Raw genomic sequence first — 15,290 nt, forward strand, 5'->3', positions numbered from 1 at the left:
CTATTTACGACATACGTCAGCATAACTAGCCGTTCCTAACGCCGAGGAAGCTTACAAACGATTTTCTTGCTAGCTGAACTGGCATTACAACACACGTAACCTGAACACCACTGAGGCCGATCTTTTGCAGAGTGATGCCGTTACACCGTCTTAGATGATTCGCAGCTCTCGCTTTCGTGGTGGCCGGCAAACCAGCAGGAGAGGGAACTGAAGCTGAAGTTTGGTTATATAGTTGCTACTGTATAACCACGATGTCGAAGCGTCACTAGGGCTGTGGCTACGAAGGCACCTCCAGAGACCTCGCGCACAAGCTTGAGTGGGTCAGAATATGGAGATCTATCGAAAGAACTCCATTACTTTAAACAGCTCATCCCAGGGACTGGATTGATGACTCCGCTCTGTCGGCTCCCTTTGTCGTTCTCCTGCATGCACTTTACTATCCGCTTAAAAGCTATTACCTTAACCAATGCCTCTCGTATCTTACACACAGTCACCATATTATGCGAATCGCGACACAAGCCGTGAGAACACATCTGCGTAGCGAACAGGAGACGACGTGTCGGACCAAGTTCGATTCCCAGCTAGTCCTCCTATTTGAGACGATAAACATGCAGCAAACAGCCATGCCTTGTGGCCACGTCACAAAACCGGCCGATTTGTCTAGATTTCACGGGTCCTCCAACGCTTATTGCATTAGAAATAATGGAAATTGGTTGTAGAGTAGTTTTATTACAAAAGCCAGCTCGCATTAACATAATCGAACATGAGGTTATATCCGGGATGAGCATGCCACTCACCGTGGAGACCCGGGAGCTGTCCGGGCCAGACGAGTCGGCCACGGTGCTGGAAACGAAAACACACATAATCAACACCGAAGAAGAAAAAAAAGAAAATCTGAGCATACCTTTTAAAGAACCCATTATATATCATAGTATACACTGGGTGTCCCACATACCTTGAGCCAAATTTAAAAAAAATTATTTGGACCACTAAAGTGTGATGAGGAGAAAACTATTACAGTGCGGTGGATCCTAGCCTTCCACTACAGCCTTTATTTCCCTCTCTTCTTTCACTCCCATCTTCCTCCCTTCCTTCACGGCGCGGTACAAGTATCCGCGGAGAATTGTGACAGATACTGCGTCTTGTCTTTTCTTGTAAATCAATTTGTTGTTGTTGTGGCTGTAGGAGGAAGGAAAAAAAATTCACGGGCCTGCTACTGGCTCTGTAGCTGAGTCACCTCCGCTGCCTCGTGCGGACAGAAGAGAAAATAGAGAAGAAAAACAAGAGGGAGAGAAAGACGCACGCCGCAACAACAGCTGTCGTCCACCAGCGGTGGCGGGTGCAATGACGGCCTACAACGGATAAACATTCGGTGGCAGGCTAGCCCCTGCCGCAAGCGGCGTTGACCCTCCGTCCCAGCCCCGTAAGGTTAGCCATCCGTCACCATGTTGTACCTGTCAATTTGAAACGCCGCTGACGCCTGCTGTACTAACGCCTCCTAGACGCCTGGGCCTGCTTCTGCTTGCTCTGTGGAGCGGCGTTCGAGGAAGCCCCAAATGAAAGGCGCCGCACGGACGCCCGGCGAGGTCAGCTTTGTATATGCATGACTCGCCTGATGACGTCATGACCAGTAGTCGCGATATATCGCGCGCCCCTTGCCGAACACAACCAGCATCCTATTCAATGCATCGAAGTTCACCGGCGTTCTTTTTTCTTTTTTGGTTGACAGGAAGGTAAAGGCGCAGTATCTGTCACACTTGCTCTGTGGACACCTGAACCGCGCGTAAGGGAAGGGAGGAAGATGGGAGTTAAAGTGGAAAGAGAAAAAGGGGAGCCGTAGTGGAGGGCTACGGAGTAATTTCGCCCACCTGGGGATCTTTAATGTGCGCTATCGCACAGCACGCGAACGCCACTTCGTTTCGCCTCCATCGAAACGAAGCCGCCGTGGTCGGGTTCGAACCCGGGAACTCCGGCACAGTAGTCGGGCGTCTTACCACTGCACCACCCCGGCGGGGCTCACCGGCGTTCTATAATTCGTTTACAGGAAAGGAAAGGCGCAGTATCTAGCTGTCACTCGCGGAATCCCGCTATCATACGGTACAGACAAGGGGAATTATGATGAGCGTTTCACGATCCGGGGCCTGACCTGGCGCAGTTGGTTAACGCGCTAGGCTGGAGATCCAAGGGATGGAGCGAGGTTCGATTCCCGGTGGAGACAAGATTTATTAATGCGCAGCACTACCGTTTCTCTGTTTCTCTCTCGCTCTACGTGAAGCTGAAGTGAAGAAAGACAGAGGCAACGCGCGTCACGCGGCTAGCGAACCCGATCGCCGGCGGGTGCGTTTCGATGGGATTCGGGGGATATGGTTCCCCAGCCCAGCGCTTTACCAAATTTACCCCAGATCGTGAAACGCTCTTCATATTTCCCGTCTTCTACCGTGAGGATGACACCGGAATTTTGCGAGTGGCAGATACAGCGCCTTTCTTTTTCTGTAAACGAATCATAGAACGCCGGCGGTTTTGATGCCTTCAATGAAATGCTGGTTGTGTTTGACAAGGGGCGCGCGATGTACCGTCAGGACAGTACTCCCCTTTACCTCCATCCATGACCATGAGCCTTCCCATTCAATAAAGAACATTCAATCAATCAATCAACCGTCAGGAGTGACCAGGCGATTAATGCATATACGAAACTGACCCCGCCAGGCGTTTGATCCAGGCGTCCGTGCTACGCCTTTCATTTGCAGCTTCCTCGAAAGCCGCAGAATGTCTAGGAGGCATCAGCGGCGTTTGAAATTCATTTACAGGGAAGAAAAGGCGCAGTATCTGTCACAATTCTCCGCGGACACGTGTACCACGCTGTAAAGGAAGGTAAGAGTGAAAGAAGAGAGGGAGATAGAGGTGCGCAGTGGAGGGCTACGATCCACCGAGCTATAAAGGCCTCATTGCACTTTAGTGGTCGGGCCCTCTCAAATGTTTGCGCCTTTCCTTTCCTATAAACCAATTTACAATTTGTAGCACGCTTCATACATTTTAATTACACTGTTCTGGGTTATTTTATCTAAGGAGGGGGCGAAGTGGTGAAAGATTCTCCTAGTGAGAGAGGTCGGGTGCGTCAGAGTCGCGGACGTCGGGGCTCACTTCACAAAAAAAAAAATCACGAGGGACTATGTAGCGAAGTAGTGAAAGGTGAAAGACCGAGAAGTCTCATCTTGTCTAGCGTTCCTGCCATCTGCAATCCTACACTTGAACGCTTGCCAAGGAACGCCACGCGACAGCAGCGCAAAAGCGGGACACACTTTGTCCACGACTATATGAGCCATTAAAAGCTACTTTTTATTGCGGTAGCAATGCTACGCCAGGTTTCGAACCGTCGCGTGGTCCCGCCGGAGGCCACTGTTGACCAGCCGAGGAGGAGGAGTAGAAGAAGACGAAGACTGGTAACTTACGCTCTCGCATCATACTCTTAAAGGATGAGCTCGACAGTCCCCAATAATGTAGCACCTTACAGTGATAGTATGTGATAGAATAATGTAGCAGGCAAAAGAAGCTTCCACTGTTGCATTCGTAATTCAACTAGGGTTAACCAGAGTTAAACCACAATTTTGGGTGAAAAAACAGCGCAAAGGGACGTAAGACAAAGAGAAGGAAACCACACGGACGAGCAGGATTAACAGCTGACGATCCCTTTGCTGTGAAAAGTACCGATGTACTGGTCAAGTTCCCGAGGCAAGAAAATACAGTACGGTGCACTGGTTTTTAGCATTGATGTACAGGGTCTGTATTATTCTCTTCAGCATAAAGTCATGTTAGAAGCTGCACGCAAGTGCATAGATGAAGGAAATGACGAAGCTAGGTTTGTGGGTCGGTGCGGCATTAATGTGCCTGCTTTTCTCGAACTTTTGTCTTTCTATTTAAATTCGTCATACGTGGGTTGGCGAGGAGATGTATATGTGCAACGAAAGGGCATATGTATAGGTTCAAAGGTCGCTCCTGCCCTCAGGGTAGACAGGGAAATCAAAAACAAAATAGGAGGTCTTGCAATGCGCATTTTAAGATTTGTTGATGACTTTTTAGTTTTAGTTGACAGAGACGGTTTTAATAGAAGAATGAATGACATTCTAAAGGTTTTTCAAAAATGTGGTAAAGGGCTGTCCTTCACGCTTGAGTTGCCTTCGGAAAATGCACTGCAGGTTGTAAGTTTAAAGTTGTTTTTTAAGTAAGAGCACATATCTGCTGGATGTATTCACCCACATCCCAAAAACCGGTGTTAAGTTTTGCCTCGGGGCACTCAAAACTAGTAAAAACTGAAATTGCAATGACTACTTTACGTTCAGGACTAACACATTCATGCCATCACTGCATAACGGGCAGTATGCTGTTACAAGTAAACTAGAAGCCGCAGGGTTTCCAAAGGTGGTGATATCAGCAACCAGTAAGAAGCTGGTGCGGGCAGTGCGGAGGGATTTCTCGAGTGCAAAATTAGACAGAACAGATAAAAAACTTGCAGATATTCCGTATGTGCACCGAATGGCTCATACTCTAAAAAGAGGGGCGGGCAGGTTTGACGTGAATATGCTGTTTTCTGCCGCCACACAAGTTGTAGCGCGGGGGGGGGGGGGGGGGGGGGGGCTATGCCGCATAAGAAACCTCCTTGACAACATACTAGAAAGGAGCAAATTTCGTTGTCTGGTTTCCCATAGATCGAGATGTGTAGAGTGCGCATGTTCGGTTGTTTATCAGCTTCCTCTTTCGCGTAAAAAAGTTTATATAGGATAGACCGGCCGATGTATCAATATTCGACGTAGGGAGCCTCTTCGATCACTATCGGAGTCCACGTATTCACATCTAAAAGAGCACTGCAAAGCCTGCAAGAAGGAAAATAAGACAGTGTGCAGACCTTTAGTCGCGTACACACACACTTCATTTCGCCATAACGATAAGACAACAAGGGAGTTCATTGAGCCATATTGTCACGTGGTGGTGACCAGGTCGATGACACAAATGAAAGGTCAATGATTGCACTGAAGAAACTCTTTATTGGGCTGACTTGCACCCGCAAAAGAACTAAGCAACACGACGGCGGCGATAGCAACAAACGTGCTCGTCGATCGTCGAACAACGAATGCCCGTCACCCTTGTCAACGCTCAATTTAAAGTCTACACAGAACAATCTAGATAACGTCGCAAACAGCTACCAGCACGGGCTGGAACATTGTGGAAAGACACACGAGTGGTCGGAATCTTCGAGATAGATCTCGGTGCATCTTGCGCTACAACGAAACTGATAAAGGTGTGACTCGCGACATCGAGCATTAACAAACAAAGATTACGGAACTGATACGCGATCCAGAATCAGAGTGATAAGCCTGTATGCCGGCGGCTGTTGAAAAACAACCAATACAGTTTTGAAGGTTTCTCGGCAATATCATATCCAGAAAAGACAGGGTGAATGCGTCAGCCAGCCTTCCTTATTGTTAGTAGATAAAGAAGTCTCGTTTCTTGACAACACGTGATGTAATTTTAGTGCTTTTGGTTTTTGTTTTGGGCTGTCTGGTGTTTTTTCGGTTAGTCACGATTATAGGACAATATTCTAGTTCACTATAGTTGCATTCACGATGTTCTGAAATCGAGTTGTAATGCTTTCCTTCTCTTTCTCTTACGTCCCTTCTGTTTTTCACCCCGTGGGTGAAGATGAATGGGTGTGGTGTTAGGCACTCTGATCTGTGGGTGGAGTGTGCCTGCGGGGTGGTTTACACCATTCTGTTTTCCTGTGGCCTGCACTATACGGCTAAGACGGGGCGCTGTATTAATGTGCGCCTACGTGAGCATGCCAGGTCACTCGAAGGCGGGTCGGGAACACAGTTCTCCAAGCATGTCAAGGGTCATGACTGCACACCGCTGTTCCATGAATCACGCGTTATTTGGAAACATAAAGACAAGACAGCCCGAGAAATTGTGGAGGCGTTTAAAATTAAAAAAAAAAAAAAATGTGTAAGCGCGCTGTCGTTATTGCTGCTTGATGCTGAATTTGACTACCTCAAACATGTGATGAGGTGATAGGGTGTGACACCAGGTCGCTCTTGACATGAGCCTTGTAACTATGGGCCGGAAAGCGCCTGTGTTGCCTTCTTTTTTTCACACATACAACATGTCCTAATAAATTTTGTCAGTTGATATAAAGCACGTCTTTCTCCGTATCTGTCCTCGTCCCTGTGGGGCCACAACAAGATGAATACTTGCCGAGTTTTCTCGTGCATTTCATTTCGTTCTTCCTCGAACGCCGCACCAACAAGACCCAGTACAGCAGGCATCAGCGGCGTTTGAAATCAGTTTACAGACTAGAGAAGGCGCAGTATCTGTCACAATTCTCTGCAGACACATGTACCATGCCGTAAAGGAAGCGAGAAAGGTAGGCGTGAAAAAGAGAGATAGAGGTGCCGTAGTGGAGGGCTACGATCAACCGCGCTATAATGGCTTTTGCCTCATCGCGCTTTAGTGGTCCAAAGTGCCCTCTAGAATTTTTTATTTAAGATATTTCCGCATGACAGAAACTCAAAGCTCCGTGAGATTTCGATAAGATTGATTGAATGTCCTTTATTGAATGGGAAGGCTCATGGTCATGGGGATAAAAGGAAGTAGACAGAATCTTCGTTGTTGAGGTCGTCATTCAAATCATATTGCTCTAACCAGGCCACTAAGCGAGCCATACTTGGCAAATATCATCTTTGTGTTAGCATCAGTTTCTAGAAGGGAACGGTAGTTCAGGCGGTAGGGTTTGATCTCGGTTTGGTTGGTTTGTGGGGTTTAACGCCCAAAGGGACTAAGGCTATGAGAGACGCCGTAGTGGATGTCTCCGGAAATTTCGACCACCTGGGGTTTTTTAATGTGCACTGACATCGCACAGCACACGGACGCCACTTCGTTTCGCCTCCATCGAAACGTAACTGCCGAGGTCGGGTTCGAACCGGGGGTTTGATCTCGGAGAGTCCAGTTGCCATGCTTTTTCTACAGGGTTTGATCTCGGAGAGTCCAGTAGAAAAAGCATGGCAATCCTAGAGTCGATGAGATATGCCGCCGCGCGTTAGAGTCGTACAGTGGGGGCACGTAATCATTTCCTCTGTATACTGACGTCAGCGGGCCATAATACATGGCGTGTAAGCCGCATGGGCGATGAGTTTATTCAAAAAGACTTCGGGTGAGGTGGGTTTTTCGCGTAAAAGATGGGTCTGGTGTTGCCACCAGCATGCGATGCTGACTGAGGCTACGAAGACTGGTCCGAGTATTTCGACAAGTGAATTTTTTTCCCCATAAAGTCAGATTACTGTAGACGGGAAAAATTAGTGGGTCTGTTAATGTCTCTTAAGAGGAGAATGACGAAAGCCTACCCTTCCTATCCTATAATTTGCCTCCCATCGTTAGCCTCTTGTCGGCAATCGTTGCAGTGCTACATATCATTGTAATTGGTTTACAGTATAGGAAAGGCGCAGTATCTGTCACACTTTCACCGGCAAGTGTGCGTTTGGACGGTACACCTGTCGCGTGGCGTGCGTTGCCTTCGCATTCAAGTGTGGCGCGAGTTTGCTTGGCGTTATCCTTGGCGCGCGTTCAAGTTTGGGACTGCAGATGGCAGGAACGCTTTGACAAGATGAGACTTCTTTTATCGGCGTTCGTTGGTGCTACATATAATTATAATTGGTTTACAGGAAAGGAAAGGCGCAGTATCTGTCACACTTTCACCGGCAAGTGTGCGTTTGGACGGTACACCTGTCGCGTGGCGTGCGTTCCCTTCGCATTCAAGTGTGGCGCGAGTTTGCTTGGCGTTATCCTTGGCGCACGTTCAAGTTTGGGACTGCAGATGGCAGGAACGCTTTGACAAGATGAGACTTCTTTTATCGGCGTTCGTTGGTGCTACATATAATTATAATTGGTTTACAGGAAAGGAAAGGCGCAGTATCTGTCACACTTTTTCCGGCAAGTGTGTTTGGACGGTACACCATCGCTCCTGTCTGGAGGCATTCCTTGGCGCGCGTACAAGTGTGGCATTGTAGATGGCAGGGATGCATCCCACCTCGGCCAATCAAAACGCCTCAAAAGCGGGACACTGTCCACGACAGCATGAGCCATTAAAGGCTATCGCCTGAATATGTTGTGGTATCAAGAGGCACGTTTCCCGATACTAGGCTCCAAAGCGCTCTCCTGCTAAACTTCTATATGAGCTTACCCTATCGGATTACGGGAATATGGAGTCCATATAACAAGGAAGGATGTTTGGAAATTTATGTTTTCCAAATTTTATCCATACGGTTCCCGTATCCTTTCAATTGTAGCCTTGCTGGATTAGCACACTGGTTAGCGCGCTCGAATGCTGCGCCCAAAGATGCGGGATCGAATCCTGGCTGCGGCGGCCGCTTTTCCACAGAGACGAAAAGCGCCCGTGTGCTTTGCGATGTCAGTGTACGGTAAAGAGACCCAGGTGGCCGAAATTACTGGAGGCCTCCACTACGGCGTCTCTCATAGCCTGAGTCTCTTTGAGAATAAATAAACTCCATAAACCAAACCAAATCGCTTTATGTAATATAGCTGCAATATATTTTTCATGCTGTCATATGGAGTGCCTGTATGTTCATATGCGTAGACCGTATCCACTCCATGCTACCCATATAATCCACATGAAAAACTTGGACTTCCAAGATTTGGACTTAAGGGAATAGCCATATTGAAAGATTCAATGGGGTGGGCGCCACAACGCTCCTTTCTTCGCTCAACATCGTTCACCATGTGGCCTGAGTGCTTGCCCGGCGGCCTGCTTGTCGTACAGTTAATGCAACGTGCACAGCTTACCGTTGCTGCTCCAGGATGGATGATCCGGTCATCAGAAGGCGGTTGCTGGGTATAAAGGGTGACACACCATACGAGTGGCCGGCCGGCTTCGAAGGGCGCACGTTGCGCCGGCCGCTGCCCACGGGCTCCGCCATGGCCGCCGCTGTACGGCTCGGTCGGGCCGTCGACTGCGTCTGAAACGAGCCAGCAAAACAAAACCCCCACATCGCTATGTGGCCCTCCATGAGGGCAGTACTTCTGCAACAAAGGTAATTGTACTAACGATAGCAGTCCTGGCACTCACTTGGTCAAACATTTATCGGGAATGAACTCCCTACTAGTGCTTTGCGCATCAAGAGATTTTCAAATTTCATCTTTTTTTTTTTTTTTGTTTTCTATAGCTGCGCACGTTGTGGTGTGCGTTCCCTCTAGACTTCCACAACACCCGATGTGCTGCTGATCGTTACGGCACTTTTGTGTACATCTCCTACCATGCCTCGCAAGAGGTCATATTGTTACGATGCGGCAAGCCGGTGAAAACAGAACAGAGAGATGATGCTCGATGGTCGTGAGATGACGTTTAATGAAAATGTTAGCGGGCTTACGCGAGCGCTCCTGCCCGCGTCACTGCCCGCTTCTTTCTGGCTTGTCCGTAACATGACCCGAGGCCACCGAGCGATCGTCTCGATCGTGGACGAGGAAGTTTATAGATGTTGATGAGTTCATGACATGATGATGGGCGTGTCTGGATAGAAGAGGAGGAAGACGGAAGAATAGAACGGCTTTCCGGCACGATGATTCCCGATGAGCCTTGGCCCAGGACACTCTCTGGCCACTGCGATGCCTCCTAACCTTCAGCCGACGGCGTAAGAAGTCGCAGGGCGCCGAAGCTCAGGACCAGGCTGAGGGGGTGATGATGAAGTACCCCTCACCTCCAACCAAATGTAACGTGGTGACAAGCCGGTGAAAACAGCAGAAAGAGAACTGAGAGATGATGTTTGATGACAGCGAGATAATGTTTAAATGTTAGCGGGCCTAGCGCGAGCGATCCTGCCCGTGCCACTGCCCGCTTCTTCTTTCTTGTTCGTCTGTAACAATATGCCAACTTCACCAGTTGTGTGGCTGCCGGTGTATCTGGAGCTGGAAACAAGTGTCGAAGCGCGACAGAGCACTAAATACTTCCAGCTAACACCTTGTTTCACGTCCAAAGGGGCAAGAAATATCTGAAACTGCCAGCATCGTCCCGAAAACTCCCCACTTTGTGAACGCATTTATTTAGGTTGGTTTTTCCATGTAACCATACACCAACTGGCCAAGCAAGCAGCAACTTCAATGCTTTCGAAACAACATCCATGATGCTGTCGCGCCTTTAAAAAACATCCGAGTACAGCCTAGGTTCCACGGGCTTCGTAAGGGAAGGTTTCGGACTGAAGCGCCCTTACCGCATCTTCGATAAAAAAGAAGCCCTGGGTAGGAGGCTCGTGATAAGTAAAAATATAAGCACAGGTGGCCTGAATGCAGAACGGGCTTTCTACCTAATGTTCTTTCATTTGATGAGTTTCGCTTTCGTCGCATCCCCGAAAGATTCGTCAAATAATATCGCTTCACTTTGGCCTGCTTCGTAGCATGCTGGTGATATTTTTACGTCTTTTTTTGTTGCATTACATACTCTATGCTCTCCGTCGGTCGCTATGCGCTAGATATTATCGTGAGTAAATACAAAGAAAACCCTGTACGGTGTGCTACAGCGACCGTGTCGCAGAAATATCCTGCACGCGAAAAAAAAAGCAATGATCAGTGTTGTCGGCGCGCATCGATATCAAGAGAGGCCTTCATTATTCCTACCAAAACACAACCTCGCAAACTCGCATAAATTAAAAACAGCGGTAGGCACTGCAAACGTCGTGCTGTGTGTTGAGCAGCAGTTGCCCGGCCAAACCCAGGGAGCACAAAGCGTCGGCCAAGTACTGGAGTCTGTTGGCACTGCCCTATATATATGCAGGCCTGGCAACAAACGCTAGGCTGACGGTTTGTGCTGTTTGGGAAGCACTGCCTTGACCAGCCACTTGCATATCTTGGCTGCTTATATATCAGGCTTTTCCAGGAAGCCGGTCAACAAATTAAGGCAGGCTTTTTTGAGGCGGAAAGGCGTCTTCTTTGGCACAACTTACTACCGCCGGAAGACATACGAAAGAACGTTATGGCGTCAACTGGTCGATGCAGAAGCTTGCTTTGGGCTAGTTGGTATACGTGCTTACAAAATATAGGGTCGTCCCTTCCGACACCTTGTTTTCTGAAAATATTGTCACGGGGAAGATTTATTCACACCTGCGCTGCAATGGGTGGAGCTCAGCGCAGAGATTTCAGTGGCGGTCCAGCATCCATATTGTTAGCGTCGCCGTCTTTACGCATTCCCAGGTAACAATATTGTTAGGAAGCGGCAAGCCGATGAAGACAGGAGACAGAACATGACCGATGACGATGGTAGATGACGTTTAATGAATGTTCGCGGCGGGCCTAGCGCGAGCGCTCCTGCCCGCGCCACTGCCCGCTTCTTCTTCCTTGTCGTCCGTAACAATATCAACTAATGAGCGAGTTAACTAATTTCAGATAATTAGCTTATTAATATCTAGGTGCCTGGTTTCCAATTATGATCTAGAACAGCGGCTGTCCCCCATAGCCAAATCAATCTGAAAAAAAAAAAAAAATGAGGGCGGGGGGGGGGGGGTACTTAAGCTCCCCCACCATTTACACACACGCACAAACTTTTTCACTGTATTTTCTCAATTTGTAATTTTTGTTTTTACTCCTAAATACTTCTTATACAGCGATACTTAGTCTCAGCAAACATTAGTTTTCCATTGTTAGCAGTTTGACATTTGAATGCATTTACATTTTTCAATTATTTTAAATAAATATTGAATTATATACTTTGACTTTTGTATCGTCAAGCATTGCCTTTTCCATTATGAGCATTCGAACAACTTTGAACCCCTTTTATCAATTCTTTATTTCTTCAGTTATTTTAATTAATTATTCAATCACAGACTCTAAATTATCATAATGGATTGCCTTTTGATTCTGAGCAGTCTGATACCTCTGAAGCCCGCCTTTTTAATTTTTAATTTCTTTAATTCATCGATTAATTACACTGGCTTCACTTAACTGGTTTTTAAGTATCGCACACAAATCAATCATAACTAGACCCAGGGCCTACCAGTGCACTAATTATATTACGTAGCCCCGATTATTTTCCAAACGCAGTGCCGTCATCTATATGTCGACGGCTTTTCGGCCGAACGGGTAATATGTAAGCTATAGTTTAAGGGCAACTCCGGCGATTTTTCGACCGTACTAAGTTAATGATTGATTTATATTGTTAAAGGCTTGGTCATCACAGTACGCGATTAAAGTTTTTACAATACGCAAGCAATAATTTTAAATAAGCGATGAACTTGAATCAAAATTTAAACTCTGGCTGCTCGTGGACCGGAGAGCAGTGCCTTGCGTGACGTCAGAAGATGACGACGCAGACCTTCAGCCACGCCGCACGCACCTGCTGCCGAGGGATGCGAACGTCAATCGCTGTCACGTGAAACATATTTTGTAATGTCGGTAAAAACACCACAAAATTTATGTCATCGGACAAGGACACCTAGGGCTATAGTCATCCGAATCATTAAAAAAAAGCAATAATTGGCATGCAAGGCTAATGAAGGCAGAACGAGCGGGCGATCTTGAATGCGGATAAATTATTGCCGTGTGCAGCATCACTTCCCTATAATTTTTAACAATCACAAGCTTGATACAAGTGGCCAGCATATATGAGGGCGAGCGCTCGTTACTACAAATGCCCCCTCCCTTGCCAATTTTTTCTTGATACCGACCCTAAATTCCCCTCGCTGCGAGTGGTGTTATCTACATAGCAATACACCTGCCACATGGAAAATTTAATGTAATTCCCACCTAATGGCGTTTGTTCAATTCGTTTCATTTTTTTCTACGTGCTGCTAAACGACCAAAACTAATGCATTTTGAAAATAATAGCATGCATAAAGATTGAGCGCACACAAAATCTTATAGGCCTTCGATACATTACGAAAATGATTGTGCTCTGAGCGAAAGGTGTCCAAATTCCCGTTGATGTCTTACATGCCATGCGTAACCAACCTACTGATCACGACTATCCATTACGAAGCTCTGCGACGGTGTTGGCGTTTGTTTACAGAAGGGTACGGAAGATGCGTCGAGCCCGGATGCAAAATTTTAAAGCGCACGAGCTGGTCATGCAGTTTCAACTACGTGCACTTCGCACACTGAAGCAAGTTTCAAGAGCAACAAGTCATACAGTCATCAATGGCGTTGCGATAGAGCATCCACCTCGCATGCAAGAGGACCGTGGTTTGAATCGCGGTGCCGCGCTATCCTCCACCAGACCAGATTAAAAAAATAAAAAATACCGCTTGTGGACGGAATTGCATAAAACAGGTTTGGGGTACCACCTGATCCTGGTGAACACCCGTCAACGCACTCCCTCACCAGAACAGGAGTTGGCCACCCTGGTGCAGTAATTGGCCGTAACCTCCTATCATCATCATCAGCCTGATTATACCCACTGCAGGGCGAAGGCCTCTCCCATATTTCTCCACTTAACCCGGTTCTGTGCTAGCTGCATCCACTTGACCCCTGCGAACTTCTTAATCTCATCCGCCCACCTAACTTTCTGCCTCCCCCTGCTACGCTTTCCTTCCCTTGGAATCCAGTTTGTTACCCTAAGCGACCATCGGTTATCCTCTCTTCGCACTACATGTCCTGCCCATGTCCATTTCTTCTTCTTAATTTCCACTAGAATGTCGGTAACTTGAGTTATTTCTCTGACCCATTCTGCACGCTTTCTATCTCTTAATGTTACCCCTACCATTTTTCGTTCCATTGCCCTCTGGGTTGTCCTCAACTTAACCTCCTATGATAAGCTCCATAAAACCCCGGCCCTCAGTCACCAGCGGAGCAACTGATTATGGCCGCGGTCAGACTTGTGACGCACCTGGGGGTGCCAAGAATCTCTGGCTCCGAGGAGAGGCCGCCATTGGAAACTGACCCTGGCAACGTTTAACGCTGGAACCCTAGCTAGTGAGGCGAAGAGGCCAAATGAGGCATGTATACTCTGTACTAAAAGGCGGGCATGTATTGTGTTATCGAGTTACCGGAGAGAAGTAGAGTGGGTTGTCTTATCAATAAGAATATAGCTGGTAATATAGATGAATTCCATAGCATTGAGGAGGCAGCCAGCATCATAATTGAGCTAAATAAGTGGTATAAGATGAAGGGCGCCCACATATAGTCATGATGACCAGGCATAGAAACCTTCTATGAAGATGTAGAGTCGGTAATGCGGGAAAGTAAAAACCCATTATATTGTACCGATGGGCGACCTCAATGACAAGGTAGGTAGAAAGCAAGTTGGAGACCACGCAGTGAGCAACTACGGCATTGGATTAGGAAATATCAGGGAGGAGTTATTGAGTTTGCTGAACGCAATAACTTCTGAATCATAACTACTTTCTTCAGGAAACAGAAGAACCGAAAGTGGACATACAGAAGCCCTAACAGGAAGACTAACAATGGAACTGATTTCATACTGTGTTCTAAATCCCGCATTATGCAGGATGCTGAGATAATCGGAAAGGTGCGATGCAGTGATCACAGGATGGTAAGGATAATATGGATTTGAAGACGGAGCGGAACAGATTAGTGAGGAAGAAGTCCATGATTTAGCGGTAAGGGGACAAGTAGAATTCAGGCTCTTGTTGCAGGACAGATACTCAGTGCTAACTGAGGAAGCCGACCTTAGCCTAGAAGCAATGAACAATGATTTCAGAGATATCATTACTAAGTGCGCGGTAGAAGTAGGCGGTAGAATTGTTAGAGAGGATACCGGAGGATTGATTAAGAAGCGCGAATGAAAGCCTCCAACCAAAAGACTGGATAGAATTGGCATCAAAGCAAATCAATAAGCGCAAGCACAAGTAAGTATAACATGGGGAAAATTGAGCATGCTCTAAAGAACGATGGTAGCATCAAAGCGGTAAAGAGGGAGTTAGGCCTAAATCCCTCTTCAAAATCACTCACATGTATGCACTGAGGGATAAGGCGGGCAATGTCATTACTAACATGGACAAGATAATCAAGGTAGCCGAGGAGTTCTATACGGACCTCTACAGTAGCCAAAGTAGTCAGGGCAAGATGAAATTGGCACTAGGGAAAAAACAGACAGATGTGAAGAGGTTAAGAAAGCGTTAGAAACTATGAAAAGGGGGAAAGGAGCTGGGGAGGATCAGGCAACTACAGAGATTTGTTGAAGGACGGAGAGGATATCGTGCAAGAAAAACTGACCACCTTATATACGCAATGCCTGAAGACACAGAAAGTAGTGGAATCATGGAAAAACGCTAACATTATCTAATTCA

The 15,290-nt window shown here is 47.2% G+C and overlaps 1 protein-coding gene across 2 annotated transcripts in view; it reads right to left on the minus strand.

The window, feature by feature from the left end:
* The window catches only part of LOC146177856 (uncharacterized), a 142,573-nt gene that overhangs the window by 10,373 nt on the left and 116,910 nt on the right, over positions 1-15,290 (minus strand). For both annotated transcript variants that reach the window (XM_084580618.1, XM_084580617.1), the window contains exons 13-14: positions 8,845-9,017; positions 798-843 (exon numbers count right to left, since the gene is read on the minus strand). In XM_084580618.1, the coding sequence (XP_084436744.1) occupies positions 798-843; positions 8,845-9,017 (219 nt within the window). The remainder of the gene's footprint in view (positions 1-797; positions 844-8,844; positions 9,018-15,290) is intronic.

This window comes from Amblyomma maculatum, chromosome 10, assembly GCF_055883805.1.
Source record: "Amblyomma maculatum isolate TAMU_Amacu chromosome 10, ASM5588380v1, whole genome shotgun sequence".
Lineage (NCBI taxonomy): Eukaryota > Metazoa > Arthropoda > Arachnida > Ixodida > Ixodidae > Amblyomma > Amblyomma maculatum.